This window comes from Bos indicus x Bos taurus, chromosome 13 (genome assembly GCF_003369695.1).
Source record: "Bos indicus x Bos taurus breed Angus x Brahman F1 hybrid chromosome 13, Bos_hybrid_MaternalHap_v2.0, whole genome shotgun sequence".
Classification (NCBI taxonomy): Eukaryota; Metazoa; Chordata; class Mammalia; order Artiodactyla; family Bovidae; genus Bos; species Bos indicus x Bos taurus.
This window is the reverse complement of record NC_040088.1, coordinates 76557099-76569447: the sequence shown is the minus strand read 5'-3', so window position 1 is coordinate 76569447 and position 12349 is coordinate 76557099. Positions and strand designations below refer to the sequence as shown.

Below are 12349 nucleotides of genomic sequence, written 5' to 3'. Positions count from 1 at the left end.
TGGTATTAGTTATTATCCAGCCTTTTCTAAATAGTACTCTTTTGGGTGAACTTTAATTCAAGGTCTTAACTTGGATTAAATATAATTAGCTTATATAAAATGTTTGAATGGCAAAGTGATTTTAGTTTCTGAGTTTGGTAACAAGCAGAAAGGAGGTAATTTTTGGAAGGCAGAGTAAATTAAAAATATTTTTTTTTTTCCAGAAGTTGCTTTTAAATTTAAAAAAAATACTATGGCTATTGTTTTAGTTTTTAAAGATGCCTCCTTTCTCATTTTGCCACCACAGTTTGCAACATACATGAGAGCATGTTTCACAAACTGTCATCATGCTGAGTGGGTATATGCCACTAATTCAATAATTCTTTCATAGAAGTAAGGAAACCAGGGCCAGTAGGCCAAAGGCTTTCTCTCTTAAAAAGAATACAAACTTTGCTGTAGCCCCTCTTTTCTCTTTTGAGCTCAATCTCTCATCTATAATTTTGCCATACGTGCAATACAGTAAAATTCCAGGCTTTATGACAGAAGAGAGAGTTTTTGGTTTTGTTGGTTTCTTTCTTTCTTTTTTTTTCATCAATAGAATTCAACAACCAAAGCTTTAGCGCTTCGGGGTTTTTTTGTTTGTTTTTTGCTCGGGGGTTGCGGGGAAGCATCTGTAGCCTCGGGAGGAAGAAAGGGAGAAGCCTGAACTCCCGGCAAGGAGGCTCAAACACGCGACTGACGAGTGAGGCGAAAGCAGCGGCCCTGTCTGTGGCCCACCGACGCCACCAGCTGCAGGATTTACCACCATTATGCAAACCACGCCCACCAGATGTCACGCGATGCAACTGGAAGCCTAGCAGCCTCGAGTCGTGCTCTTTCCTCCCATGTTTCATGTTAAATAGCAAGGTGTCTTCAGGGGGCCACCAGCAGGGACAACAGGGACCTTATAACAGGATAACAGGGATCACACTCCACATACAGGCTTAAGGACACGACCGTCCCCAGCAGACAGGCTTCAGTACTGAGGTGCACCTCTTCCAGGTCTTTTTGTTGATGTTGTTAAGAAGCGATCTTAGCTCAGATTCTACATGTCAGGGGCGGGAGAAGCTTAACTGGCCGCAAGCCAGTTAAGGATTTTTGTGGCTTACCAGGCTTATTATAAAATAATAATAATAACAACTGTTTTTTGCCATTGGGAAGAAAAGAATATTTTCTTTTTGAATGTTTGAAAATATTTAAAGTCACTTTTCCACTCGTTATTCTTTCCTTTACTTTTAATTGGAAGAGAACTGCTTTACATCGTTGTGCTAATTTCCACTCATTGTTTATACCATTCTATTCAATATGGTAGCCACTAGCCACACATGGCTATTTACATAAAATTTTAAATTCTGTTCCTCAAGCACACCAGCCACATTCAAGTGCTCAAGGGAATCTGTATGTAGTGAGTATCCTATTGGACAGCACAATATAAACACAAAACATTTCCATCAACACAGAAAATTATTTTAGTGTTGCTCTAAACTCATCATCTTTTTTAAATGAGCCATTATAATTCAATTCTCCTTATACTATGGAACAAAACAATCTTCCTGCATACTCATATGAAATAAATATATGCGTACAATCCAAATACTATATTAGGCAGCTGTGAGACAAAGGTGTTCATTGGAAGGACTGATGCTGAAGCTGAAGCTCCAATACTTTGGCCACCTCATGTGAAGAGTTGACTCACTGGAAAAGACTCTGATGCTGGGAGGGATTGGGGGCAGGAGGAGAAGGGGACGACAGAGGATGAGATGGCTGGATGGCATCACTGACTCAATGGACGTGAGTCTGAGTGAACTCTGGGAGTTGGTGATGGACAGGGCGGCCTGGCGTGCTGCGATTCATGGGGTCGCAGAGTCGGACACGACTGAGCGACTGAACTGAACTGAACTGAGACAAGGGTGGGGGTGATCTCTATAATACTGTCACAAACACACGCTGTCCTCACAAAGCCCTGTGATGCTACCAACTTGCTGGACAGTATTCAGAGGCCTGCCTGGACGGGTGTTCCATGACAAAGAAGCAAGAAACTATCCTTTCTTACGCGTCACCTTAATTTGTTAATGATGCCACCTATATCAAACAGTTTACATCAGAAGTTTCCTTACTTGCATTTTCAAATGTGTAAAATAAATCATGTCCTTTGGAAAAGAGGCTGCCCAGCTTCGCAGCTTTGTAATTGAGGTACTTTAATGCCAAGTAAACATCGTAGGCCACAGCTGTTTCTAAAAAATTTTATGAACAAGAACAGGAGGCTGGTATAATATAAATCCACAAATGATGCTTCTGACTCCCAGGCTCACCCGCTGTGAGGGCAGGGAGGCCAGGCAACTCAAGAGGAGTCGCGTGGGCTTCTCTGCCACGCTGTAACCCCTGGGGGACGGCGGGGCGCGGGCCACACGGGGTGCAGACCTTTGGCCCTGCCCTGAGGATGCCGTGTCAGACCACCCGGAGCACGAGACAGGCAGCCCTTGCACACGCGTGGCTGCCTCTGCCCTCACACGGGCAGGGTGCATCCAGGTGCTGGGCTAACTCTGCCTCAGCTTCCTTGAGGTCTTCCCATCCTCCCCACAAAACCACCCAGCCCCATCAACCCATTACCCACTTTCTCTTCCCCAGTCCCAGTTTCTTCTTATTCACAACAAAGAAGAACAAGGTGGGGAAAAAAAAAAAAAAGGTTTTTCCTAATTTCCTCTGCTCCATCATCAAAAGCAAAAAAAGATCTGCTATTTTTCTTTGGGATTGGTGACTGTTCTTTATCAGATTCTCATAAAGATCATAGAGCTACCACCCAAGAGAAGCTAAAAAAAATTCCCTGTGTCCATCTGGCCAGTTGGAGGTTCCCGCGCTGTCTGTAAGCCCTTCTGCTCATTCCCCTCCCGCCCCTCCTACCCTCTCCCACCCAGCTCTCCCCACTTACCTTGGCCTTCCCATCCTGGGCGGACATGTAACCAACACACATGCTCTCGGTCGTGTGGCTCCACAGAAATTCCACTGCCAGGGAAGGGAATACAAATAGGCACATTCAGATCACAGATGGAAAATAAATCTCTGCTTTTTAATAGAACAGTTAAAGATAGCTTTATATTTAACACACTCGGCTCCCGACTTTCCATTCGCTCCTTCATAAATGTCAAGATGATTTAGTACTCAAAACTGTGTAATGCTATTTACTGTGAAATGAAAAATGTATTTCTTTCTTGTCAAAACTTATGATTATTACATGTAAAATAAATGCTCCTCTGTTTGAAACTTGTAACATTAAACACACACACATGCACACACACTCATGCACACAGTATACAATGATTTGGTAAACGTAATATTCCATAACGTAGTTTCCTTTAAAACACACACACTCTCTAGGTCAAGGTTTTTTAAATGTCATTCTCTATGAAAAGGAACCAGGGTTCCTTGGAGAAGTGTTGATTCCAGGGCCTGGGCAGAGAAAATATTAAACGAATCTGGAACATTTTTTTGTGCCAGAAGATGAGGAAGTCCTCGAAGAATGATGAAAGCTTGGGAAAGGGCCCACGGATCAGCCTGAAGAGACCCCCAACTGGCCATATCTGTGTCAATCTAAGTATCAGAATAAATAATAACAGTAAAGAATTATCATCACTGAACAAAATTAAAATCAACAAGCCCATACAAGACCTAGGTCCCAGGTCTCAGCCTGTCTAACTAATACAAACAAATAGGAATAAGTAAAATGGGGGAGAAGAGAAGGCACTTCCTTAAAGCTGAATGTCAATGAATAAATACAGAAGAAATGATAAAGTTAGAAAAGCATCACACTTTCAAAAACCAGGAAAATTTGAAAAGGAGTATGCTTTTTACACAGTCTCAATGGAATCTCTCCAGAAAATTCCTATGAAATACAAAGGGGCAAAGGGTAAGTTCACTGTGGAGACATGCGATGGACCCCACTTAATCAAGGGATGGACGCTGATATCACCGAGTCGGGGCAAATCTACACAACGCGTCTCCGGACCAGACACCCTGAGACTCACGCCACTTCTGCAGTGTTCCCGCCAGAAGCACAGATTCAGAATGGCAGGAGGAAACGCCACACAAATCTGATATAGGAACACTAATAAACAACTGACTTGAACTCTTCAAAAGATGTCAAAGTCAAAAAATATAAAGAAAGTTGAGAAACTGTTCCCATTTAAAGGCGACGAATGCATCCCAGGGAATTTCCTGGTGCTCCAGGGGTTGAGATTCTGTGCTTTCACTGCTAAGGGCCCGGGTTCAATCCTGGTCAGGGAACAAAGATCCCACGAGCTGCGCAGCATGTCCAAAAGTAACAGAAAGAAAGAAGACAAAGACGACATGACAACTAGAGGCAATGTGTCCTTCTGGGATGGAGCCTGGATAGGGGTGGGGGTGTTTGAAGGGACATTCCTGAGATAAGTAATGGACTTTGAAAACGGACTATGGATTAGAGAATAGTGTGGTATCAACATTAAACTCTGTGATTTTGCTAACTATACTATGATTACTTAGAAGAAGCTTGTTCTTAAGAAATATGCACTGAAGTATTAAGAGTAAAGACTCTTCACCTTGCTCTCAAGTCATTCAGAAAAAAAGAGTACACATTTAAATGTTTGTGTAAAGGGAAGAGGGATGGAAGGAAGAATTAAAAATGGAAAAACAAACGGGGGAAATGAAAACAAAGAGCAAATGCGCGTAATCACAGGTGACCCCTGTTCTATTCTCAAAACGTCTGCATAAATTTGAAATTATATCTAACAGTTACAGAAAGAAAAATCCTGAGATACACATGAAATTCTGTCACCTTCAGGCACTTACTTGCAAAACTCTATGCTGTTTTAAAGGCATTTTTAAAGCTTTGATGCACTTTTACAAAAATTTCACAAGTCCCGGGTAATAAAACTGCCTCGCTCAACACCAAGCCTCCGGGTCCTGAGCCATCCATCTCTCTCTCTGAGCTCATTAGGCCTGAAGACTGTGTGGGCTGAGACACAACTGCGGGCTCCTCTGTCCTGACTCTGAAGGCCTTGCCAGACACGTGGGGAAGGCAGAGGCCTGAGAGGCAGCTCTGTGCGCCTCACATAGCAGCTCACTCTCTCATCATTAATAGCTCGAAAACGGCCGACCTGTTCTGTAGCGCTCCGCCTACCAGTGCAAGAAAACAGTGTCAGGCAGTGAAGCAAGCTCTCACCACCAGATGCTTTCTCTTCCTCACACATCTGCTTTGAACTTCAAAAAGCCTGACGTCCAGAGCAAGGTCTGGGATATTCTAAATTGCCTAATAGAGCAAAGGCATTCAAGTCTTACCAAACTTCCCTAGTGTGGTGCCAGTGCAATTATATTTAAATACAAAATTCAGGTATTTCCAACACTGTGACCTCTCTTTATTCCCCAAACGTTAAGGTGGTAACTGTTCATGAATTAGCCAAGAAAAAAATGCATGGAAATATAGTCAATTTAATCATGAAAGTAAAGGATAAAAACACTGTGTATTATTTTTTAAGGCACAATTTTGATGATTTCAAACTACATTATTCTCTCTGAAACTATAGCCTGCTTTAAGGAAATGTAACACACACAAAAAATGAGACTCACAAAGCAGGATAAACTGGGTATAATGATTGACCACATTAAATATTTTTCTATTGAACAGTTATCAATAAAGTGTCTAGATATAGAGTTTGCTGCTAAGTCACTTCAGTCGTGTCCGACTCTGTGCGACCCCACAGACGGCAGCCCACCAGGCTCCCCCGTCCCTGGGATTCTCCAGGCAAGATCACTGGAGTGGGTTGCCATTTCCTTCTCCAATGCATGAATGTGAAAAGTGAAAGTGAAGTCGCTCAGTAGTGCCCGACTCTTAGCGACTCCATGGACTGCAGCCCACCAGGCTCCTCCATCCATGGGATTTTCCAGGCAAGAGTACTGGAGTGGGGTGCCATTGCCTTCTCCAGATATAGAGTTTAGGAGTTCTTAAAGTAACTCAATGTCTAGAGATTCAGTCTTCCTTCACTCTTTTCACAAATAAACAAAAAAAGGAGGTGCATTTACTGACACTTTTTTTTTTTTGCCCAACCTCGTGGCATATGGGATCTTAGTTACCCGACCAGGGAGGGAATCTGTGCCCCATGCAGTAGGAGCATGGAGTCTTAACCACTGGACTGCCAGTGAAGTCCCTGACACACTCTTTAATAACAACAATTCAAATTAGTTACTAGTTCAGGATAGCTTGATACACTCAGCAGGAATTGTCTACTATTTAAATCATAAAATGCTTTTAAAAAGAAATCTTATTTTAGTGTATATCTCAACTCAATAATTTAATACACTATTACTAGTAATTTAACAAATTATTTCTTGTTGGAGGACTTCAGGGAGGCAGGAGAGGAACTCACAGTGATAATTTTTCATCTGCCAAGCATTGCTTTTCATGGCGGAACTCAGCAAAGCCTGGATGGGGAACTGGGGCTCAGAGAAGGGAGGTAACAGTCTCATAAAATACTGGTGGGAATATGACCATTTGAAAATACATTGCTGTAATCTGTGGTAGTTATGGTCTGCAAGTTTGCCATGAACACTGAATCAGCAAACACTGAGCCATTGCTCCCAAGGGAAATACAAGGTTAAGGTCCTGCAAGCCTCTGTTCACAAAATTTTCAAGAAGTAACCTTATTTGGTGTGTATTTTCTGTTTAGAGACACCTTATATAACATATGGTGGTTTAGTCACTAAGTCATCTCTGACTCTTGGGACCCCATGGACTGTAGCCAGCCAGGCTACTCTGTCCATGGGATTCTCCAAGCAAGAATCCTGGAGTGGGTTGCCATGCCCTCCTCCAGGGGATCCTCCGGACCCCGGAATCAAACCCGGCTCTCCTGCACTGCAGGCATGTTCTTTCCCAACTGAGCTACAAGTGAAGCCCCTGTAACATATACTTCTTATACATAATTAACTTGTCTGATGTTTCTTTATAATAATACACTAGCCAAGAAGAACTCAATACTTTCTTGACCCTGGATGACCTGCCCACAAATTTCTTTGGCTTTCAGCTTCACAGTAATGCTGTCCCTCATGCTCTTTTTACCAGTTGTCATCTTCTGACTCCATGAGTTCTGCTACTTTTCCAGCTCAAATTTTCCCCCACCCTGCTCATGCCCACAAATGACTGGGAAAGTGCTGGAGTACTGGTCTTTCAATTCAAGTAAATTTCATCAAGCAAGAAGAGTCACAAATTTTCACAAATCTGAAAATAATGAGGATAGATTCCTTTTATCAAAATGACATACAGTTCGAGCTAGCAATTCTACTTTTAGGTAGAGTGTACAGATATGCCTTTGTATGTATAAAATAACATCTTTACACAGATACTCACTGAAGTAATTTTAATTAGGAAGAAACTGGAAATATTAACAGCACGGCTGCCTTTTGGTGGGAGCATATATGAACAACTATGGTACCCTATTCAGTGGAAAACTATGCAGTAATTAAAAAAGAGAAAGGTCTATGGGGATGATATGGAACCATCCACACTAAGTGTGTTTTCAAACGTTTTTTGCCAGGAACCACAGTAAAACCAAAGCAAAACAAAAAAGCCCCCTACATTGTCACTGAATACATGGGCTCTTTATATTCTGTGGGCTCCTTATATTCTGTGTGCTACAGTGAAAAGATTCTGCTCTTGACTCACTAAATTAGACCTCATTAATGTGACATGCTACAGTTTGGGGAAAAAACACTAATCTACAAAATATACAGTTTATCTAAAACAAAAGACAAGGTGAAGAAAGATGGAAAAAAAATGATACTGCTCATTTCTGTGAAAGAAAATAAAAGGGCACCATGGATGACTCATGTTTGTAAACACATGGGATCTCTCTGGAAGAACATCAGAGGAATCAGCAACAGTGGTTATCACGAGAGAGGCAACTGGTGATTCAGGAAGCGGAGGGGGGCAACCTACTTTTCACCACACGTCCAGCAGCTGCCAACCTGCCTTCCAGTGTGGAGGGTGCAGGTTCGATCCCTGGTCAGGGAAATGAGATCCCACTTGCCTTGCAGCCAGAAGACCAAAACCTAAGACCAAAGCAGTATTGTAACAAACTCAATTACATCGAAGAAAAGCAAAGATGTAAGTCCTACTCAGTAAAGGAGCTGTATTTCTTACCACTGGTGACACCAAGAAATCTATAACGTATTTCTGGATTTTAGGGACTAAAACGTCTTCTACACTAAAAAATTGCATTTTATGGTAATAGCATTACAAATTATTCTAATAATAATACAATTAATTGGGCAGATGCTTTATCCAAGTACCAGGAGTTTTCCATGTGTAATTATTACATGTAGGGGACCACAAACTCCAGGAACATGCAGGGTTGATGAGCGGCCTGTAGTGGCACGTCTGAGCCTGAGAATGTGTTGTCTGAAACAGCATTTTTGGTCAAGCTCAAGCTGATTTCCGTTTAAAGAAACCTCTGGCCTCTTGGTAAGGATCATGCTCCTGTGGTTTTATTACGCAGGTAGACTAGGGAAAAGGAGTCCAAAATGGCAGTGGATAAAGGCAAGGAAGGGAAAAGCCCGTGAAAATAGAACAAAGGGAGGTCAAAGGGAGGTCCAAGGACCAGAGCGAAGACTGCAGGTAGAACAAACAGCACTCCTAGCTAAGCCCAATTTACATAGGGCAGGCCCAGGTGGAGGAAAAAAACATAAAAGGAGGAGCCAAAGCGCTTTCTCTCCCGCGTGTGTGCACGCTCTTTCTCTCTCCCTCTCTCTCTCCTGCTATCTCCTAAATAAAATAGAGCTGTAACACTGATTTGCCTAAGAGCTATAACATGGTTTGTCCAAGACCTGAGAGCTGTGATGTGCCGAGGGCTTTAATGTCTGTTGCTCCAAATCTTTGTTGTGACAAGACAAAGAACCGAGGAACATACACTAGCGTGACAGTTTCACACCTCAACTACTGATTTGAAAAAAGCTTTTGTGTTTAAGAAGGCCAAAGCCCAAGGGATGGTGTTGTTCAGTCATTCAGCCACATCTGACTCTTTGCAACTCCATGAACTTCAGCATGCCAGGATTCCCTGTCCTTCAGTATTTCCCAGAGTTTGCTCAAACTCATGTCCATTGAGTCAGTGACGTCATCCAACCATCTCGTCCTCTATCGCCCCCTTCTCTTCCTGCCCCCAATCTTTCCCAGCATCAGGGTCCTATCCAGTGAGTCAGCTCTTCACATCCAAAAACTACTGGAAATGCCTAGGTGATGAAAAGACCTTCATCAGAAAATGCTAAGAACACCTAAAGCCAAGCTACCTTTCTGAATGGGTTTAAGCTATGAAAGATGGATACAGGGATTCAGTAGGATTCTTCTCCACCAAATGACTGTAAACACATTCCAGCAAAACAGCACGACGTGAAAAAAGGTCAACACTGCGGATCCTGTTCCAGTGCTGGGGAATGGATGAGGCGCGGACGTTCCGTTCATGTGCTCCTTGAGGAAGACAAGCTAATGGCCTTCTGGGGACAGCTGGAATGGATTTGTACATAATCTCAGAGGCCAGACTGTCTGAAAAGTTGTTCTGAATGTATTGGAACAGATGAATTCACCTGCAGTATAATGTCCAAGAGCAGCTGGCCTAGAGCTTAGGGCCCTCCACTGCCTGAGACAGCCTTCAGCCCCGGTGCAGACCTGCCTTTTAGTGACAGTTAAGTCAGCACCTTCCCTGGTTAATACAAGGAATAGAAACCACCCCTTAAATGATGCTCCCCCTAGGATACCTCTTTCTCTTTCAAAATGATTCACATGGCATCCTGTTTAAGTAAAACAAAGTTTCCTTACCAGGGTTGCGAGCAAGTTTTTTCTATTCAAACAGATTCTTTTCTGACCAGAAAGAAGCCCTCAGCTACTTTTTTTTTTTTAAGTTGTTCTCCAATTGTTGTTAACAACCCCCAGCTGCACTGGCTCCCACACCCATTTAAAACCCCTCTGCCTGGCTGCATATCCCAGACTTTCTTGCAGAGGAAACAGAACTCTAAAATCAGAACCGTCTTGGGCTGGGCAGTTGCCAAGTCAGCTGCCGCTCCTTAGCCTTAGGTCAAATGACTCACCCTAGGACATTTTGCACAGTGTTTAAGTTACTCCTCATTGAATAAAGATAAACTCATTTTTTAAAATGGGAAGGAAGAGGAACTGTAAATAGAATAATCTCATCTTATCTCTATAGATTTCCCCCCAGGTAGTGAGGTTCTTTATAACCCAGTAGGGAGTTCATTCAAGGATGCTTTCCTGTCCTGACACGGAATCCTTAAGATTCATAAAATGCATGTCCCATGATTACCATGAAGTAGCCTTGAGTTGGCTTGCTTCCTTGAAAACCTTTCACCACTCAACTGTCTTGGGAACTATGGGGCTGGAGTTCTATAGAACTCCCTCTACGCCAAGCCAAGAAAATAATTCCTCCCTCTTTTCAAGGCTCACTCCATTTGTTCAAGACTAAAGAAAGATGTTGACTGAAAGAGGAAGAGAAGGATGTGGGTCAAAGAGTAAAACAAGCCCTGAAGGATATTATTCAATTCTCTTTCTGTTTTATCATTTTATTGTATTAGAAACTACCAGAAATAAGGGGCCAAAGGCTGGAACTTGGAAGTTCTCTGCTGAAAAGGAAAGCATTTGGTGAAACAAGATATACTGAAACATGATTTCATTCATTCAACAAATATTTTTTTAGGCTTTATTTCATGCTAAAGGTGATCTCTATTACCCTGTGAGCGGATAAAAACTGACTATAAAAATCTTTCAAAATGTTTTTCTGTGAGTTTTAGGAGAACCAAAGTAATAAGAATTATATAGTCACTAAAATTTTAAGTCTTTGTATTCTTTATTTCAGATGGAAAATTTTGTGGTCAAAAGGAAAGACACTATATGTTTAGATTATAGCTAGAAGCACACTACTCATGATGGAGGAGAAAACGACAGATGAAAATAAGTCTATTTACAATTTTTTTTAAGTAAATTAGAAATATTTAACAGTAGAAAAGTTACGTGATAAAGCAAATGATAGCTATTGATGGTCAACATATCTGGCCTTTAAAAATGAAAACCAGATCTGAAAAATACAAACTGTGGAGCACTACCTCCATAGGTTAACACAACTGAGTTGCTGAAAAGTTTTTAAATATCATGTCTGCTTTATTCACTTTGCATCTAGGAATAAGTTATTTAATTTGCTCCTTTCCATCTGATCCTTAAATAAGAACCAAAATGCCAGTCTATCTCTTATGACTACAGTGAAGATGAAATAATCCCAAAACATTGCAGAGGTGCAAAAGAAATAAGTTTCCAACCATGATACTGGACTTGCTTACAGAACAAAGTTTTAGTTACATTTTTAAGACAAGGTATTAACATCAGATAACCAGCCATAAGTACTTCTTTCCCCACTACCGGTCTAATGACTAATTTGCCTTCTTTTTGAGGGTTGTTTTTATGATCGTGTGAGCCCAGCAGACTGCCTGGTCACAAGTGCTTGTGGTGGCATGTGCCATGAAATGGAAACAAGTGACTCTGCTGGGCCCCAAGAACGAAGGTCCTTTGAAGTACGTGTGTTCATATGTGCTCACCAAAATTTTAATGCCAGTAAAAGCAAAAGGCAGTTGGAATTTTAATTTACAGTAAAATGACCTTTTATCTTTTTAATGTTCCAGGAAGCATCAATCTAACATTTTTTAAGTCATGGCAAGTTTTCGTAACAGTGACAAGAAGAGTACTCAATAAAGAACATGGCCTGTTTTGGAAAGAAGTGGGAGAGAATGCCACGTTTCAGTTCTAATTGGGAGCTGAAGAACAGTTGATTTCAGAGAGCAAAGTCTAAAGTGATAAAGCAACTCATTACCCTTTCAAGTAATCAGGTAAGAAACTTCAGAAATTCTCAGAGGAGAAAACACCTGCTGCACCATTTATATAAAGTTCAGACAGGCCCATGTGGGGGCTTCAAAGATAAGGGTAAATGGGCAGTTTCTCAGGCTGGGCGGTGGGTCCACAGGTGTTCATTTTATTATAATCTTTATAACTTACAAAGTTATTACATTCTTCTTTTAAAAATACATAAAACATTTCACAATAAAGATGAAAAACAAGGGGGGAAAGTAGCTGGTCAAGCAGAAATAATATGTACAAAATTTAATGATCAGCACCATGAACATACTCCGGGACAGCAGAGAACCTGAAGTTATTACTCTCTGGGTGAGGTGAAGGTGATTTGATGGGAAAGGAACAATTATCACACGTGCTCATCAGACAACCAGCCTTACCCTGAACTGTGGGCCTTCCATCTAT

The 12349-nt window shown here is 41.7% G+C and overlaps 1 protein-coding gene across 6 annotated transcripts in view; it reads right to left on the bottom strand.

Moving 5' to 3' along the window:
• TASP1 (taspase 1) overlaps positions 1 to 12349 on the bottom strand; it is a 317056-nt gene that overhangs the window by 81658 nt on the left and 223049 nt on the right. For all 6 annotated transcript variants that reach the window (XM_027560288.1, XM_027560285.1, XM_027560289.1 and 3 more), the window contains one exon: positions 2948 to 3021. In XM_027560288.1, coding sequence (XP_027416089.1) covers positions 2948 to 3021 — 74 coding nt within the window. The remainder of the gene's footprint in view (positions 1 to 2947; positions 3022 to 12349) is intronic.